The following is an 18,768-nucleotide window of genomic DNA, read 5'->3' as shown; positions in this document are numbered from 1 at the left end:
GTGGGAATTCGGCTCCGTGGCCGCCCGGAGCCGGGACCGGCGGGCGCCGAGCTCCCTCCTGCGGCCCCGCCGAGCAGCGCAGACAGGCCGGGGGACCGCAGCCGCGCACCTCGGGGAAACCCGGGGGTGATCAGAGGGATTCTCCCCCTATTCCCCCCCTCGCCGCCTGTCGCTGTCCCCCGGTGCCCCAGTGACGCTCCCCTTGCCACCCGCAGGGCCCCGTTGCTAAGGGGCCGTTGCTAAGGACCAACATCCGGGTCCCGCCGCCCCCCCGGCCCACGTGACCCGCTGGGAACATGGCGGCGCCCGTGGCGCGGCGTGCGCGGCGCTGAGAGCGGCGGCTCCGAGTGCTCCGGGCTCCCCTCCTCGCGGGTCCTGTCGCTGACATGTCGCGGCTTATCGTGAAGAACCTCCCCAATGGGGTGAGACCGCCGTGCGGCTGCGGAAAGGGCCGGTGGAAGGGGTGTGGCGGGTGTACAGACGGGTCTGAGGGGACGACGCGCCGGGGGCAGGCGGATGGGAGGGCAGGGAAAGGCACCGGGAGGGGAAGGGGGTGCACGGGGAGGTTCCCGGTCAGGGAGAGGCACCAGGAGGGGAGGGAGTCCCGCGGTGTGGTGGGGACGGGGGTGAGCGGGAAGACACACACACACACACACACCCGGCAGGGAAAGTTCTTGATTCGGGTTGGAGAGAGGAAGATGTTTTGATGGGGGAGCAGCGAGATGTCCTGGCAGATGGGGCTCTGAGGGCATAAGAGATTGTGAAGATGTACTGGGACGGGGGTCTTCCTGGGAGAGCGTGGGGATTCCCTCGGGGGTAGGATAGTGGGGGACGTTGGGCAGGGAGAGCTCCTGGAGTGGTCAGGGAGGTGCCCTGGGGGGCTGGAAGCAGCGTGTGGAGGTGCCCCAGGGCAGGGGAGCTGGCAGCCCCTCGGGGTGAGGGAACAGAGCTTGTTGTGGCCATTGCCCTTCCCTCGGTGTCTGGGAGGTGGGTACAGGTGCCCACTGTGCTGCTCTGCCCCAGTCAGGTCCTCCACAGGATCCCACCGTGTTCCCTCTCTGTCCGTGGAGGGGATTCATGGAGGGGTGAAGGGATTTGGTTTCCACTGTGTGGTTCCTACAGCCCTTCAGAAGCCCTTTGATAGAGAACCTTTTGTTTTGGACTTGTCCACAAAGCATCTCTGTATTTGCATTCCATGGCTGACTTCCCTTCACGTTGTCCTTCCTCTTTCCCAGATGAAGGAGGATCGCTTCAGGAAACTGTTTGCTGCCTTTGGAACGCTGACTGACTGTTGCTTGAAGTTCACCAAGGATGGCAAGTTCAGGAAATTTGGCTTCATTGGCTACAGGTCTGAAGATGAAGCTCAAACGGCCCTGAAGCATTTCAACAAAAGCTTCATAGACACTTCCAGGATCACGGTGAGTTGGTGCTGAAAAATTATCTCCTTGGGATTTTTAAGAAGGTTTGGTGTTGAAGATTTTGGGGGTCTTAGGGGTGAATAGCTGGGGTCAGGAAAGCCTGAAGGTCTCTGCAGTAAAGCAGCAAAGCCTGGTGCCAGCTCTCATTGCTGGAGTCTCAGCAGGTGCTGGGTTCAGCTGGGCTGTGGTTGTGCACAGCAGTGATTTCAGGGCTGGTTGGAGCAGCACAGTCAGATTGTGAGCTGTCATAATCCGAAATCTTGAATTTCAGCTCATTTTTTCGTTTCAAATCTTGCTGTTCTGGATAGAGAATGATACAGGATAACTTATTTGACTTGACTTGCATCAGGAGCTGTAGTTACAGGACAAGGGGGAATGGCTTCAAATTGAAGGAGGGCAGGTTTAGATTAGGTATTAGGCAGAAATTCTTCCCTGTGAGGGTGAGAAGGCCCTGGCACAGGTTTCCCAGAGAAGCTCTGTCTGCCCCATCCCTGGAAGTGTCCGAGGCCAGGTTGGATGGGGCTTGGAGCAACCTGGTCTAGTGGAACATGTCCCTGGAAGAACATGAACTTTAAGGTCCCTTCCAACCCAAACCATTCCAGGATTATATGATGATATGACTCAGCTTAAATGAGCAAAACAAAGTGTTTCCCATGTTAGATTGTTTCCCATGATTGAACATGTAGCTCTGTGCTTTTAAAATGAACATCTGTATGAAGTTACCTGTTCTCCTGCACACACCCTCCATCCCTTTAGGGTTGCAATGAAGATTCTTGAGTGAAGTTATCCAGCAGGTACAGAAGCAGACTCTTGAACATGTGTTTAATTAGAGATCTGATTCTTTCCAGGTGGAGTTATGCAAGTCTTTTGGTGACCCTTCAAAACCCAAAGCGTGGAGCAAACACTCTCAGAAGGTTCCTGCCTCAGAAAAACAAACAGAGAAGCCTGTGGCAAGTGCAGCTCCTGCAGCCACAAAGAAAGTGAGTCTTACCTGATCCCTTGAGGCTCTGATGTGTGTCAGTGGTGTGGCAGAGAGAAGGTTGGCCTGGTGTGTGGAGAAGGGGACAGAACAGCTGGGACAGTGGATGTTGGAGTCCTGGTTCTGGGATTTTCTGCCTTGGCATCTCTGTTCCCTGGACCATTATGTTCCCTGAAATTGGCTGTGCTTCTAATAAGCCTTTCTAATTTTTTTTCCCCAAGGATAAAAAGAAGAAAGATCCCACGGATAACCTGAAGGAGGTGAGCTGAGGTTGAATTGCAGTCCCTACATTCTTGCTTCTGTTAACAGCAAGAGTTAAATAGTTCCTTTCTGTACTCCTTCCCATGCTATTAATTCAGGCTGTGACAGTCCAATTCCACTGCAACAAGCCCTCATTTTAACAGCCCCAACACTGGGGTCCAGTCTTTTAATTGTCAGCTACTCCCATGTGACCACACTCTGCATCCAGGACAACCCTGTTTCAACATTTCTGAGTTTTAACCATGTGCAAGATTTTTCACATTTAAATTCCACATTTTTTTGCTCTTTTTTATGTTTCATTTTCTTTTTTAAAGTACTTTCTAAAAAAATTAATTATAAAAAAAAGAGTAGGAATGAGAGATCTCATGAAGACTTGAATCACTTTAAGGGCTCACCTTGTCAGTGTAAATTGAGCTCTCCTTAAGGGATTTTTGGTTTTACTTTGCTGGAAATGAGGGGATATCTTTATTTCAAACTCACTGTTAGCTTTCCTGTGTCTGTCTTCACAGCTTATCTGCTTGGTTTCTTTTTTAACAGCTGGAAGAAGATAAAAAATTCCAGGAGTTCTTGCTGGTTCACCAGAAACGGTCTCAGGTGGCCACTTGGTCTAATGACACTTTGCCAGAGGAGCCCAAGAAGAGCAAACCAACAGCAGCAGCTGATTATCTCAACTTTGATTCAGATGAGTCTGAGGAGCTGAGTGAGGATGGGGATGAGCCCTCTGAAGATGAGGAGGAAACTAAAGGTACCAAAAGGAACTGTCACTTGTGTTGGTCGTGGTGACTGTGAGGGCAGAGGTGCTGACAGGACCCAAATCAGAGACACTGTAACAAGGAAGGTGGTTCCTCAAGCATGGTGCTCATTCTGTGTGCTGTGGATGTATGGTTGTTTTCCCAAATTTGGGGAAATGTGGGAAATGCAGTTTCTGATATTTTCTGATATTAAGCATCTGTGCCTACCCCTGGGTCCTCAGGGCAGTGTTAGGGAAGAGAACGGGGCAAAAAGTCTGCACCTTTCCCTTAAATGCTCTCCTGTCCTGCAGCTACTTTCATCCCTGGGATTTCCAGAGCTGGATGTGGTTTCTGTTTATTTAATAACCTGTCTGTGAACCTATCTAGTCTGCCTTTGATTGCATATTTCTGGAAATGGTGTGTGCTTGGGCCCTGTTGGAGTTGATGGGAAGGGACAGAGTTCAGTATCTTGGATCCTGAAAGGAAAACTGGAGTAGGGGGTTAACTTAGAAGACTGGGAAGTCTGGGCTGCAGTCTAGTGTATGTCTTTTAGAATCCAGTGTCCCTAGAGCAGTGATGGGTGTGGTTTTGGAGCCTTTCTCCCTCCCTACATGGTATTTCCTTATGCTGTTCCGTTGGAATGAACAGCATTTTCCCTGCTCCTCTTCTCCCTTTGGGTAACTCAGGTGTAGGTGTGACTTGGCAAGGGGTGGAGGGGTGTTTTGGAGGAACAACTTCCTCCGTCCTTCTCCTTGCAAAACTAAACTGAACATTTTAAAACCTTCTCTGTGGTCTGCTTGGAGTATTTAGTTAAAATTGTGACAAAATCCCTTGTCATGGAGTTCCTCCATCTCCTCTCTAATTTGTTTTATACATGAACTGTTGCTTTGAAAAACAAATTGTCAGCCTGGAAGTGCTGAGATAAAATTGCTCTGCTGTTCTCCAGCCTGTCATTCCCATGGAAAGGGTAGAGGAAGGGGATTGTCATGATTGTGCCAGTTCTCAGCTTTTCTCTGGCTGAGGAAAGAGCAGCAGCATCTGTGTGCAAAACTTCTGTGGTCTCTCCTCCCCAGCAGCAAAGAAAGGAGGGAAGAAGGCAGCTAACAGCAAAGACCTCTCAGATATGGAGTACCTGAAATCTAAAGTGGTGAAGGATTCTTCCTCCTCATCCAGTACAGAGGAAGAAACAGATACTGAGGAGGAGGTGGAAGAGGAAAGTGAGACTGAGGAGGATTCAGGCATTGCAGAAACCATTGGCACCTGCACAGATAAAAAGGGGAAGGTAAAAGCCCAAAACACACAGCAAGAGACACCAGTGGAGAAGAAGAAGAAAAAAGGATCTACAGTAGAGGTACAGCTGAATTAGACTTTTGTCTTCTCTAAAGCAGGAGCTTTATGGGTAGTATGTGTCTGTCAGTCTCTCCAGGGGTGAGCTGAAGGCCTGTGAAGGCTGCAGGACCCTCTAGGTACCAGCTGCTTTGGCTCACTGGGTGAGAGCCATTAAAAAAATCTCTTAGGAATGAATTCCTAAAAATCAGCCTTCCAAACAAGTGCTGCTAGTGCCTCTTTTCAGAGGCTTTCCTGTTTTTCCCTGTGTCCATCCCTGTGTGCATAAAATGCTGTCCTGCAGAACTCAGGGTCAGTGATGGGGTGTGACTGTCCCAGCCTCCCAACCTGCCCCCCAGGCTGTTGTGGTGATGAGAATCTCTCGATATCCCCTCCCACTCTTCAGCCTCCTGTTTGTTGGACAAGACCAGCTTGTTGTGCTGTGATTTTTTCTTCTTTCGTTCAGCTTTTTTTTTCCTTTCTTTTCCCCATCCTTGTGTGCAGAACCAAGGCAGCTCAGCAGAAGCCAGCACCCCGTTCACAGTGAAACTTCGCGGTGCCCCCTCGAACATCACTGAGGCAAGTTTTGTTACCCAGCTGGGGATGGAGGCTCCAGAGGGGGTTCTCAACATGGTCTTTGCAGAGACTTTTCACTTATGGAGCAGTTTTGAGGGTTGTGTGGGCAGTCAGGGAAACTTTAGAACTGGCTTTGTGCAGGGACGTTTTGTTGCGCGGGGTGTTTTTTATGCTGGATATAAAAACCTAAGTCTGCAACTTGCTGCTTCCTGCAGCTGAAAACTTATTCAGACAATTTTAATTCTTCCTGCAGGAAAAGATCCGTGATTTCTTCTTGCCTCTGAAGCCAGTGGCAGTTAGGATAGGAAAAAACACCCAGGGGAAAAATTCAGGTAATGTCTATGTGTGGAAGGGGGGAGTGGACCTGTGAGTTAGGGGACCTCTCAGTCCTTTTTATCTGCTCTTTTTATTTGCAGTTTCAAAGCACTGGCTTGTGTCCTGATTATTCCAGACCTTTCTGTGACTTTGCAGCTCTCCTGCCCTACTTGCTGTCCTTAGGGTGCCTGGGGCAGAGCAATGTTGGCTGTGCTCCCTTAGGAGTAGCTGCAGGATCTGCCTCCAGAATTTTCCTAAAAATCCCAAACCATGCCAAGGAAAGGCCTGTTCCCCTGGGATAGCTGCAGCAGCACCCAGGGACTGTGCTGACCTGTGTTTATGGGCTGCAGGGCAGCCTTTAGCCAAGGTGGGTCTCCTGACAGGCTGTGACTGCTGGAGGTGCCTGTGAAAGAGTTTGGAGCAGGTTCTTGGAGTTGTCAGGGAGCTTTGCTATGTGCTCTTTTCCTTTAATAGCCTAAAAACAAATACACCTTTTATTTCCTCCTGTAGATACCTGTAAAAGCCTCCTTCAGCTGTTAAGTTGGGCTTCTTTGATTTGTATGTAGAGAATAAGCTTTTTAAAGGCGGCCTTCCAGTCGGACGTGGCCGTTTTCAGGCTGGATCGAAACTTTAATGGGAGCTGAATGCTTTATCTATAGGAATCTATATTAGAGAAAGCCCAATTCACCCTTAATTAGCCAATTAGTGGCTGTATGTTCCCCACATGATGCTCAGCTGAACGTTTCCTCCCTCCAAGGTTACATCTTTGTTGACTTGAAGAGTGAAGCAGAAGTGCAGAGGGCCTTGAAGAGAAAAAAAGAATACATGGGTAAGGGCTGTTTGTTCCTCCTTGTTCTGGCTGATGCCACTGGCAGGGTGCTCAGCTGCTGGAGTGTTCACTGTAGGAGTATCTCCTGTTGTTTAGTTTTTCCCAGGCAGATGGTGGGGGTGGTTCCTCTGCTCAGCCCACACGGGATAAACCCGGTGCCGTGTCAGGACGAAGTGACTGAACTGTGCGTGTTCCTCTTGGGCCCTCGTGTTTTGTCCTGTGCTCGAGGTGTATCTTGTTCCTGGGATGAAAGTGATGTTGTTTCAGTCTGATTGGGATCTGTACAAACAGTTCTGTAAGCCTGTGCTTGAGACCTGTGCCTGGCCTTAGTGGAACTCCTGAAATTACGTTTGCAAAACCCACGTGCAGAATGGGAGCAGCTGCTCGGGAGCCTGGCTGGCACAGGCAGAGGGGCTGGAGCTCCCTGAAAGGAAGGGAGACTGAGGAGTTGTTGATAAACAGATTTTTATGAGGACTGATCTCTTGTAGCCCCCACCACCTCTTTTTATTTATTTTTTTTTTTTAAATCAGGCAGAGTCCTGCTCAGAGTTTGTGGGAGTGGGATTGGGATTGTAATTGCTTGTGGGATTGGGATTGTAATTGCTTGTGGGATTGGGATTGTAATTGCTTGTGTCACTGCTGTAACCCTGGGCTCTTTGTGCCTTGATGCTGATTGCCCATGGCCTTGGGAAGCACCTAACGTGCCTCTGTGTGTGGTTGTGGCTCAGGTGGACGATGTGTTGAGGTTTCCCGATGCAGGAACACCCCAAAAGAAACTGTTCCAGCAAAACCCACTAACCAGCCATGGCAGAGAAGGCTGAGGGATGATGAGGAGGAAGAGGACTTGTCTGAATCAGGGAGACTCTTTGTCAGGAATCTTCCCTTTACGAGCACCGAGGAGGACTTGGAGAAGATCTTTTCAAAGTATGGTGAGTGTTTGCCCTGGGACTGAGACTTGCAGAGCAACATCTTTCCTTTGTAAACACAGAGGTTTTTGTGCTGGGTGTGAATGGACAAAGCTCCATGTCCCACATCTCTTGAATATGGCCCAGCTCTCATCACCTTTATTGCCTGGTGTGGTGGGGTTTGCTTGGCAGGAGACTTATAGATGCTGCAGGTAAGAGGGGAATCTCTGAGATACACCCCAAGTTTTTTTGGAATGGCAGGTGGAAGCTTGGAGTTTCCCTTTTCTACCTCGGATTTAAACAGATTTAAGGCTTTCTTTGCGTTTGAGTGTCCTGGGGGCAGAGAGGGTTAGGTTGTGGAAGGACTAAGACTGAAGATAAATGCAGCTGCTCAGAGCTTGCCTGGTTTGTGTCATGTGTCAGAGCCCTGGGAGCTGCCACGTGGTGCACAGCCAGACTTGGGGTGCTTTTGTTGGGCCCACCTTGTCAGCCTGCAGCTCCTGGCTCAGGTTGGTGGCTCACCACACACCCTGTGCAATATCCAGAGCTGCTCTGCCCTCCCTGGCTCCCTCATCCCTGGCTGTGTCTGGGAGATGCCAGTTCAAAGTGTAACCCTTCCCATCCCCTTCAGAGGTTCAGATAGGACATCAGGGTTCACAGAAAGCACTGTTAAACATCATAAGGGGCTGCCCAGGGAGCTGGTGGAGTCACCATCCTTGGAGGTGTTCAAGAACCAACTGGACATGACATTTAGTGCCATGATCTAGTTGACAAGGTGGAAGTTGGTCTCAGGTTGGACTCAGTGATCTCAGAGCTCTTTTCCATCCTAAATGATTCTGGGATCCTGTGTGGTGGCCGTTCAGGGACATCTCTCACCATAAAGCCTTTCCCCCTGCAGGGCCCCTCTCGGAGATCCATTTCCCTATTGACAGACTGACCAAGAAGCCCAAAGGATTTGCTTTCATCACCTACATGATTCCCGAGCACGCGGTGAAGGCCTTTGCAGAATTGGATGGGCAGGTGTTCCAGGTACACAACTGATGGTTTTCCTGTGCTGTTGGGCTGCAGCTGCTGGGAATGTTTGTTACTAACACGGCCAAGAGTTTCCTTCTGTGCTTTGCTGCACAGATTGAGTCTCTTCTGCTGTGCTGTTTGGGAACACAGGTGCTTTTGGTAGAGTAGCTTGGTTTGAACAGCCTTGCAGGCACCAAAATCCTGGTAGAGGTGGGGAAAGAGCTCCAAGTCTGTCTCTTATATGGCCTCTCTGACTTGCAGCCGTGTCTCCTTTGGGAAGGAAAGTTCCCTCCTTCCACCTTGGCTGTTTGACTAGCAAAGGTGCCAGAAAATTTCCTCCACTCCACTTAGCTCGTGGACTTCTCTGGGTTATTTCAAAGCTGCTGGACTTCTTCTTCCTGTCTTCTAGGGCAGGATGATGCATCTTTTACCATCCACGATCAAAAAGGAGAAAATTGAAGATGGGGATGCAGAAGAATCTTCCTCCTACAAAAAGCGCAAAGAGGCCAAGGACAAAGCCAACAGTGCCAGGTACAACACAACCTGCCAGATTCCCAAGTGGCAGAAATGCATGTGGGGGCTTTGCAGGGCTGTATAGATTCCCAAAGTCAATAAAGCATTTGCTGTGCAGCTCTGTTTCCTTTGTCTCTTACCCACGTGAGTCCTTTGTTCAAGTAGTTCAGTGAGCAGCAGAAATTGAGAAAAACAGGGGTTTGAATGGCTTTGTGTATGAGTTTATTTCTCTGGTGTCTAATAAAAGTTGTAATTCTTCAGGTTGATGGTTTCAGATCAGTTGGGTCTTTCTCCTCTACTTGGCCACCTGTATTTCTAAAACTTGTAGGAACTTTATCTTGCTGTGTGACAAAGTAGTTTGAAAGAAGTGGCCAATACTTTCTGATTTAAAGGGAAAGAGATACAACCTTGCTTGCGTGGGCTTTGTGGTTTTAGGAAAACAGTTGGAAAGTGTGTTCCTCTGAACCAACACCTGAACTCTCAGCTATAGCTGCAGAGCTGTGACCAGTGAGGTCTAGGGAAGAAGAGCTCAGCTGTCTGCACTGCTGCCTTTCTGTTTGCCCTCGAGACATTTCTCCCTCATCCAGTTCTCTAAGGATATTCCACCCTACCTTCTCTCTGACTCTTCATTCTGGCTGCTCGTGGTGGCATTCAAAGCTGTTTTTTCCCAGGAGTATGAACTAGAGAGCCCTCAGTGGAAGAAGGGGCCGTATGACTGAACCTGGCCCTTGTTTGTCTCTGCAGCTCTCACAACTGGAACACGCTGTTTGTGGGGACCAACGCTGTGGCTGATGCCATGGCTCAGAAGTACAACGCTTCCAAAAGCCAAGTGCTGGATCCTGTGAGTTGGGTTCTCATCAGCTGGGGTGGGAGATCCCTTTCCTACCTGTTTCCTTGTGTCCTGGTCTCTCCTAAAGCCCCTGTGCTTCTGTGAGGCTGAGAGGTCTGTGATGCTGTAGCACCTCTGTGGGATCTGAGCCCATCAATCCCTTTGTCACTAGGACAGTGACAGTCCCAGCCCTCTTTCCCACTCTGCTTTTCTGTGCCTGAATTTTGTATTTCTACATAACCAGCAATTGATGGGAATTTACACCTGAAAGCTCAGTTCCTTCCTGGAAACTTTGTTTTGCTTTGGGAAGTGTTCCGATTCCAACAGCAAAACTTCCAGCAGCTTCAGAGGAGCTGGAGCATTTTACCTTTAAGCTTTCTGCCACATTTCCTTTACATCTGCTTCTTGGAGCAGCAGGAACAGCAGGTGACTGACATTCTTGCCTGCAGGAGAGTAAAGACAGCGTGGCAGTGAGAGTTGCTCTGGGAGAAACCGAGCTGGTCCAGGAAATTCGCCGGTTCCTCATTGAAAACGGAGTCAGCCTGGATTCCTTCAGTCAGGTGAGATGCTCAGCTGGAGGCAGCACTGTGGACCTACCTCCTCTAGTCCTGGTGTCCTCATCTCTCTCTGAAACCGGTAATTAAATCCTCACCATCTTGCAGGATTGAACCCTTAGGAAATGTTACATCCATTTGAAAATGCAGCTGCCCTCGGGATGGTTGAAATCCATAATGTGATGGCTTTAGTATGGTCAGGGAAGGAGTCCTGTGTCCATATCAGGGTGGATCTGGAGCTGAAACCTCCACACACGAGCATTTGTGGAACAGGGAGGTTGTACTGGGGTGTGGATCTTACAGGAAGTGTTTTCTAAATGGCCGTTGGGCCCTCTTGGACCCTGGAAAGGGGCTGTGTGGAGCGAGAGAGCACGGCGTGTTGGATCTGAAATCTTCAGTTAGGCAGTTGTCAGAGTCTGCAGTTTTAAATCCCACCTTCCCTTTCTTTCCCCACCGAACCTGCCAGGCTGCTGGGGAGCGGAGCAAGACGGTGATCCTGGTGAAGAACCTCCCTGCCAGCACGAGCGCGGCGGAGCTGGAGGACGTGTTCGGCCAGCACGGCAGCCTGGGCCGGGTGCTGCTGCCAGAGGGGGGAATCACGGCCATCGTGGAGTTCCTGGAGCCAACAGAGGCCAAGCAGGCGTTCACCAGGCTGGCCTACTCCAAGGTGAGGCAGCTGCCTGGAGAGTGTGGATCGTGGCTGCTTGGGAAGCTGCAGGAGGGAGTGCCTGGGGGCGGGAGTTCTGAGGGAAGCGAGTTGTCCCAGAGCCGCTGCTGTTACCCTCTGTCCCTCGGATTTGGGGAGTTGCCTGATGCATCCTTGTGCAGCAGTGGCTAAAGAGGGTTCAGAAATAGGGTTCAGCCTGCAGAGGATGGCTGGAGGAGGGGGCTGTGACATAATTAGGAGGTTTCTTTTCCCTTTCACAACACAGGAGTGTAATACATGGTAGACGGTGGTCCTGCGTGAGGCTGGATCCTTTTGTGAAAGAATTTAACCAGCTAGAAAAGCTACTCAGCTTTTCCACTGGTGTTTTCCATTACAGAGCGAGATGAAGATGAGACTGAGAGCAGAGGTTTTTCTTCAGGCCTTGCCCTTCAGTCTTCATTTCTTTCCTGTCTTCTCTTCACAGTTTCATTCTGTGCCGTTGTATCTGGAATGGGCTCCAATGGGTGTCTTTTTAAGCCCAGCCCCTCAGAAAAAAAAGACTGAGGTTCTGGAAAAGGAGGATGAAGCAGGGCTGGTACCAGGTAAGAACTTTGTCCAACTTGCTGTTGACAGGCTGTGGGTCCCTGCAGTGTTTCCCTGCTCATGTCAGGCCACAATATATGCTTTGTCTGGGTGATTTCCCACTGCAAGGACATGATCTTCCCTTCTTTCTCCCCATTCCAGGAGCTCTCCCAGAATTTGAGTGGGCAAGCTCCCCCCTAAGTTTGACCTTGTTTCATCTTACAAAGTTTGGTTTATCCTTTTTGTTTCAGGTGAAGCTCTAAAGGACTCAGGGGAAGCAGCGGCACAGGAAGAAGAAGAGGAAGAAGAGGAGGAGGAGGAAGAAGAAAACGTTCCTGGGTGTACCTTGTTCATCAAAAACCTCAACTTTGCCACCACAGAAGACACGCTGAAGGAGGTGAGCCATGGGGATATAGGGTTTAAAGCAGTTAAATTGCAGTGGGAGATGAGAAAACATTATTACACTGGGACTGGGAATATCCACTTTGGGGTTTCAGGCATCAGTTAAGACAAATGTATCTGAAACTGTTTTGATGGGGTTTAATTCCACCTTGGGACAGGTGGAGGCAGTAGAAAATCTTTTAAGACTCCTCATTTCCCATGCTTTCTGTAATGCTTCTCCTTGGGATAGGCATTTTCCTCATACTGCTTTGTGTGTGAAGGCAATGAATAAATAAAGGATGGTTTCAGAGATGTGCTTTTCATCTCAGCTTCTCCTGCCATTGAGCTGTCTGTGCTGCTTTGCCTCAGCAAAGCACTTGGGAGAGAGTGTAGCATTACTAAAGCCATGTGGAATGCTAATAGCAGAATAGGGAAAAGCAGCTGGGAATTCTCAGCTCTGCTAGTTTTTGTAGCTGTGTAAAATGCCACATTCCATGGCCCAAGAATGCTGGAGCAGTGTCAGTCCATCCTGGACCTGTGTTCCTCTGCCTTGGGACTGTGAGACTGTGTAGAGACCCTGGTCCATTTGGGTCTGGGGACAAATGTGAATGTTCAGAGGAGGACTGGGGCTTGTCCCCTCTTCTTTTTTTACCTTCTGGCTGTAGTTTTACAAAGAAGTCAAAAAAATAGTTTATCTTTGGAAAGAGGTGAATTTTTGGGGGCATCACAGAAGTCACCCACCCCTAAGGTGTCTGAGGGCATCTTGTAATCCACAGTGTTGCTCCAGTGCCATCTCAGATCTCTGCACTGTTTCCAAGGAGTGTAGATGATTTATGGGAACACATTGTGATTTCTTTAACAATCTTTTAGTGTGTGTGTATATTTTTACAGAAATAATTTTGTAAGAAAGACTGAGCTGCAGTGACTGCTTGTCAGGTGTGTGCTGGGGGAGGTGGGCCTGTGAGTGTGTGCTGCTGTGGAAGAGGGGCACGTTGTCACTCAAGTTGAGCTGCAAGCCTGTGACAAAGGGAACTGAATCACGTGTCCAAATTCCTTGCAGACATTCTCCAAAGTGGGAGCCCTGAAGAGCTGCACAATATCCAAGAAGAAAGACAAAGCAGGTACTCTAGATGTTGCTGTTCAGTTCCTTCCCTTGGCTGGTTGCTGAGGGCTCAGGTGTGGCATTGCTTTAGCATTCATCTGGCTGAGCATTTGTGTTCTCCTTGGCAAAATCCTTAGTGCCTCTAGAAGTGTTGCTGCTGAAATGGCTGAAAGCAGCAACCAAACATACCCCGGGGTTCGGTCTAGGAGGTTAAGCTCAATTGGCCTTCTCTTGAGATCTTGAGATAGAGAAGGCAGACTCCTTCAGAAGCACAGAAGAGAGCAGGATGCAGGTTGAAAGGAACCGGTGCCCCGCCACGATTTAACTGCGCGCGGCGCGTTATCCGCAGGAAGGGCCGGGATCCTCGAGGGTGTCTGGCTGAGTGCTGGGCTGAGTGGGCTTCCTTTGCCTTCTGCCTGCCAGCCCTGGACCCCACAGGCTGCAGGGACAAGTGGCTGTGCTCTTGCATTGACTGCTCTCACTTTCCAGGCAGTCGGACAGGGAAAATTTGGATTAAGGCAAGCGCTGGCTGGAAGGGCCGTGTCTTCTTTCTGGGAGCTGCAAAGCTTTATGAGATTTTGCCTTGACAGGGCTTCTCTTTCATGGGGTACTTAAAAACTTGGATCCAGTGAAAGAAAAAGAAATAAAGCAAACTCTTCAGTACTGCTGGTGTGTCTGGTGTGCTCATGACCAGACAGCAACGTCCCAGTCTGGGCTGATCTCGTACCACCTGCCCGAGAGCTCCCCTTCTGTCCCTGTGGGTCATCCCTGCAGTCTGATACCACTGAGGTGGTGAAATTGGAAACTGGGTGTGATGTTTTCACTTGTAGATTTTTCCTTCCCTCGTTATTAATCATACCTTAATTATGGCTCCTGTGCTGGTGTGACTGCAGGCGATGCAAACCTTTGCTGTGGAGGGGGAGGTGGAATTGGTGTCCTCTCCCTTGTTGTAGAAGTGGCAGCTGCCCACTCAGGTTTAGGGAGTATTTGTGTCTCCATAACGGGATCACTTCCTCCTGTCTGTGTCAGCAGTTGCTTTGTGGGACTCAGTGTTTTGTTTTAAGTTTTGCGCTGAAATGTTGCAAAGCAAAAAATCTGTTCTGTGTGCAGCATTGATTATCTCCTTTTTGACATCAGCACCAAAAGCAGCTGTTCTTTCTCAGAACAAATCAGCCAGGGGTGCTCATGAGGAGCCTCAGGACATGGGCAGGCTGGCCTTTGCCTGGGGTATTAAATTTCTGTCCCCCCAGTTTTGGCAATCAATACTTGCTCCTGGTTTGTTTTTACATCTTAGACTATCCCTGTTTCCTGGTAGCTTAAAAAGTCTCCTTTCTTGACAGGCACTTTGCTTTCCATGGGCTTTGGATTTGTGGAGTACAAGAAGCCAGAGAGTGCCCAGAAAGCCTTACGCCGGCTCCAGGTAAGCTCGGGCGTTCCCAGCCTGGAATTCTTTGCAGAGGTGGTGGGCAAGGACTTGGATGAACCTTGGAGTTCAAACTGGAGCTGAGGATGTCAGTGCTATGAGGTGCACTGGGCAGGTGGAGAAGCCTGTAAGAAGGGCCAGGTCTGTGAGGGAAGGGGGGTTGTAAAGGGACAAGACCATGCAGAAGAGTGTTTCCTAGTGCTGATCCAACGTGGGGGTGGCAGAAAACGTACAATGATTGAAATGTAATGAATTTGAAATTTAATGAGGTTTTCTGCAAGGTGCCCTTTGCCGAGGGGCAGAGACCCAGGTTCTCCCTCACAGGGAGAACAGACATTGCTTAGTATTTAATTAGTGCTGCAGAGTTTGACTTTACCCTCTGTGACTCTGCCTGTGACTTCAGGGTCTTCCAACCTCCTCCTGCCTTCTCCATGGCACGGGACTTGCCTGCCCTCTGAAGGAATGAATGATAAAAATAAAACATCCAAGTGTTTGGTCCACACTACCTGGATATTATGGGCCAGACAGCTGGAGACTGAAGGAATTACTGTCTCATCTGTGCATGTTCAATGACTGTTACCATGAGTCCCCCCTTCACCAGGTGGTCATTTCACATTCCACAGCCTGGATAGTCTTGGGATAAATGTACATGCTCCATCCTTTTGAGAGGAAAATGGGTATTTTGGGCAGGGATTGGGCAGCAGGGCTCCAGGTTCCCAGTGTAGTGCCCACTGCATGTTTTGTGCCCTGTCAGGGATGATTAGGAAAGAGGCTGAACCCTGGAAGGTTTTGGGGCATGGGAAGCATGACCAGTGTTCAACAGAGAAAAGCTTTGGTTGGGAGAAGGGGAGGACTAGATGGAAAAAAAAGCAAGATTTGAAATGCTGTGCTTATGTCCTGGAAGCTGTTGTGACTTTGACTTTCAGTTACTTTATTTACATTAACTATATTTTTTTTTCTGTTGTTTCTTTGTTTTAACTTCTAGGGCTGCTCTGTAGATGGCCATAAGCTGGAAGTGAAACTCTCAGAGAGAGCTGTCAGGTAAAGCTCATGTCTCACTTGTGTAACAGGGTTATATTTAAGCTGCACTAATGCTTGGTGGGTTCTTCCCTTCTTCCCTGGCATCTGCATCACAAGGGATGTGAGCAGTGGTGCTCCAGCTGTTGAACACATCAGGCTTTGTGCTTTACTCAGAGTCAGTTTGGCTTGAAAAGAAAAAAAGAAATGATGAGTAGCTGTAGTGGGACCCCAGAAAGGAGCTCAGAGTGAGAACCAGGCACAGAGTTTCCTTCCATGCTCAAGGAAAAGGTTCCTCTAAACCCTCTGCTTTGCTCAGCATTGCAAAACCAACTATAGCCCAAGTTCCAGGGGGCTTAAAAAGTTCTTGAAGATAAATATTTTCTAGGTAATGAAATCTTTTGCCCTAGTTCCTCTGAGAAAACAAGAGCTTAAGAATTATGTTCTGCTGCCAATTCTGATCAAATCAAGGCAAACAGGTTTCTTGCTTGATAAAAAAATTTGGATTTCCCTTCTTCTCTTTGGTCAGTCAAGTGCAGAGGAGATGGTTAATTGTGGGTGAGTTTACTTGAAATTAGAGTCTTGATTTTTAGGGTTTCCTTCTTAGTTTTTATTCAGTACAAACTATTCTAAATGCAAAATTGAAAATTAATCCACATGTTTGAAGGTGAATGTTGGCACCTAAACAGTGTCCTTTAGGCACTTTGGAAACCCTACTGGAGCTGGTATATCTTAAATGTCAAAATTTGTTTGAAAATCTGGTTCCTGGGGACCAGAAGCTGTCTGACAGCTCCCTGTCTGCACTTTGTATTTCAGTTCTTTAATAAACCATTTTTATCCATTTTGATTTTTAAAATCCCTTCAGCAGGTATCCAGCCCTCAATGTGAAGTGCTTTGCTTTATGAAATAAGCTGCTGTCTTTTGTGTTAGGTAAATTCTGACCTCGTCCAAATGCAATACAATTCTGGAGGTAAAAAAATTAATTCTCTGTTACAAAAATTTCACTTGATGTTTTGTAAGCCAGGAAGAAAAAGAATCAAAATTGACTTACATTAAGCTAACTTTTTTTAAATATATCAATTAGTACATTCTCTTTGACAGTTGAATGGACGAGATTTGCTGTCAGAACAAAAGTTAGTGGAAAACACGAGTCCAGGACCACAACTGGGGTTGAAGAGGGACTATTTCATTTGCAGGTGTGGGGTTTAAATCAGTGAAATTCCTTCCTTCCTGGTGTGCTGTGTGACATTCCCGCTGTCAGGAGCGAGGGTCTCAGTGTGAGCCAGCTGCCTCGTTTTCCCACATTCCAAATCCTGAAGGAGCCCCAGTGCAAAGGGGGCTTTGCTGCCCCGTGGTCCTCACCTGCCCTTGCTGTTGCCTCCCCAGGCCTGCTGTGAAACCCTCCCGAAAGAAACAAACTGCCAAGAAGCAGAAGACCTCCAAGATCTTGGTCCGAAACATCCCCTTCCAGGCCACTGTCAGGGAAGTCAGGGAGCTCTTCAGGTAGGGGAAAAAAATGCTTCCTGTCGGGTCTGTGGGGTGCTCTGAGCTGGTGTGATTTTCATATGGGATTTTGTTACTGGATTTTTAAATACTGGATTTTAAAACTGCTGTTTTGTTGTCTTCGTGGAAGTAAGCAAGCCTTTTACTGAGTGTAAAGACAAATGGTTTGACAGTGTAGAAATTCCAGTAGAGGTACCAGTGTGGAAATTCTGCTGGTGAGGTGGTGATCCCATAAGCTGGTGGTGTGGCTGGAGCCACTGTGAGCTGTTGGAGCCATGCAGCAGATATCCATGGAGCCTGGAGATCCCTGTGCCTGTCCAGTAAATGATCCAGCCTTGAGTATTTTTCCCTCTCTCCTGAAGGCTGTACAGCAGCATTCCTGATGCTCAGCACATCTGCCTGGGGAGGAGCACCCAGGTTTGAGTGGGGCTGGCTCCCTCCTGCACCTGCCTCACCCACGTGTTGGTGCAGCTCCATCCCCTCGTGAAGGGAGCATTTCCATCTGGCTTTCCCTTCCACTGCCTGTGCCTCCCACCCTTGGTGGGGTGTTGCCCCTTGTCTGTAAGGATGTGGAACTTTGCTGCCCTTAATACTCTCTCTGACAAGAAATAACCTTGTCAACCATCAGAGATAATGCCGAGTGTTGGACAGGGATTTTGGGATCCCAGCCTGCCTTCTTTCTGTGTGTTCTGTATGTCCTCAGCCTTTTCTGCTGCCTTGTAATGCATCCTGGAAAACAGGGGAAACCTGGTAAAAAGAAAACCATCTTTACTGCTCTCAGGATGAGAATGTTTAGCTCACTGTCCCAGGCCATGGTCCTTGCTCTGCTTGGAGAAGGAATCTGGGGGGAATTGGTGTTCAAATCTGCCCATCACTCTTTCCCATCTGCAAAATAAGGATGTGCTGGGCATGGTGGAGTACTTGCTGTGTTAGGAGGTGGCCTCTTTGTGAACCTGTCTAAGCAGAGGCAGGTGGTTTTGTCACAGCTGTGGGAATGAGTTCAGGAATTATTTTACTCTTTGAAACCTGCCCAGATCATGCAATGAAAACCACTGGCAGTGATTTGTTTGTGTTAGGGAAAACTGCAATTCCCTGTCTGCAGGGAATTCCACCTACTTTTTTAGCATGTGGTGTTCTCCTGGCTTGTCTGCATGGCTGGGAGGCTGTTTGCATGCAAGGTGTAAGGAAAGCTCTGTGTTGCAACACTGGATTTGGGGTGAATTCTGGGGTTTTCACCGAAGGCAGACCAAGACTTGGTTCTTAAACACACATTGCTGAAAGGGTGATGGCAGAATGGAAAACAGCAAAAGCTTTTCCTTCCTTGTGCTGTGCAGCTTGGATGCTTTTGCTTCAGTGCTACCCTGACAGGTCCAGGCAAAATCCCCGGACTTCCAAGTCACTGCTCTGAGTTTTCTCACCACGTGCAGCACTGCTAATTTAAATCCCAGCACTGTGGCTGCAGAGGTGACCTTCCTAAAGCTTGAGCAAACAAAACCAGGGGCATCTGTTTGCTTTCTGGGGTGCTGGGTTAAGTTCAAGGAGCTGGGAGGTTTATGTGTATCACAAGGACAGACAAGCCCAGAAGAGACTGTGGGGTTTTTTTAGTGTGGTTTTTTTTTTTCCTCCTGTCTTGTCTGGCACCTCAGTGCTGTGGAGAGGAGGGGCAGAGGAACAGTCTGATGAATATTGTAAGGAATGTGCAACTTCCAGCTGCATGTGCTGGTGACAGTGGTCTTGGAGCGACGTGGGAACATCCTGCATTTATCCTGGGATATTCAGAGATGGGGGGTTTATCCTCAAAACAACAGCTTGTGGGGAGACACACACAGCCTTCCATCCACCCCTGCCATCCCTCCTTCCCTTC

General features: G+C 48.8%; 1 protein-coding gene across 3 annotated transcripts in view; it reads left to right on the top strand.

The window, feature by feature from the left end:
- Positions 1-287: 287 nt before the first annotated feature.
- Positions 288-18,768, top strand: part of RBM19 (RNA binding motif protein 19) — a 66,633-nt gene continuing 48,152 nt past the window's right edge. For 2 of the 3 annotated variants that reach the window (XM_017831359.1, XM_017831358.1), the window contains exons 1-21: positions 288-422; positions 1,236-1,418; positions 2,267-2,398; positions 2,619-2,657; positions 3,196-3,403; positions 4,463-4,740; positions 5,220-5,294; positions 5,545-5,623; positions 6,364-6,435; positions 7,164-7,364; positions 8,239-8,369; positions 8,764-8,885; positions 9,612-9,708; positions 10,146-10,256; positions 10,717-10,917; positions 11,381-11,498; positions 11,730-11,875; positions 12,920-12,980; positions 14,302-14,381; positions 15,370-15,425; positions 16,788-16,904. In XM_017831359.1, coding sequence (XP_017686848.1) covers positions 387-422; positions 1,236-1,418; positions 2,267-2,398; positions 2,619-2,657; positions 3,196-3,403; positions 4,463-4,740; positions 5,220-5,294; positions 5,545-5,623; positions 6,364-6,435; positions 7,164-7,364; positions 8,239-8,369; positions 8,764-8,885; positions 9,612-9,708; positions 10,146-10,256; positions 10,717-10,917; positions 11,381-11,498; positions 11,730-11,875; positions 12,920-12,980; positions 14,302-14,381; positions 15,370-15,425; positions 16,788-16,904 — 2,543 coding nt within the window. In that variant the 5' untranslated portion in view covers positions 288-386. The remainder of the gene's footprint in view (positions 423-1,235; positions 1,419-2,266; positions 2,399-2,618; positions 2,658-3,195; positions 3,404-4,462; positions 4,741-5,219; positions 5,295-5,544; positions 5,624-6,363; positions 6,436-7,163; positions 7,365-8,238; positions 8,370-8,763; positions 8,886-9,611; positions 9,709-10,145; positions 10,257-10,716; positions 10,918-11,380; positions 11,499-11,729; positions 11,876-12,919; positions 12,981-14,301; positions 14,382-15,369; positions 15,426-16,787; positions 16,905-18,768) is intronic. The other variant, XM_017831360.1, reaches the window with a different exon arrangement.

Source organism: Lepidothrix coronata, unplaced genomic scaffold, assembly GCF_001604755.1.
Source record: "Lepidothrix coronata isolate B3197 unplaced genomic scaffold, Lepidothrix_coronata-1.0 Scaffold189, whole genome shotgun sequence".
NCBI classification, from domain to species: Eukaryota; Metazoa; Chordata; class Aves; order Passeriformes; family Pipridae; genus Lepidothrix; species Lepidothrix coronata.
The sequence above is the reverse complement of the archived record's forward strand: the minus strand, read 5'-3'. Positions and strand labels throughout refer to the sequence as shown.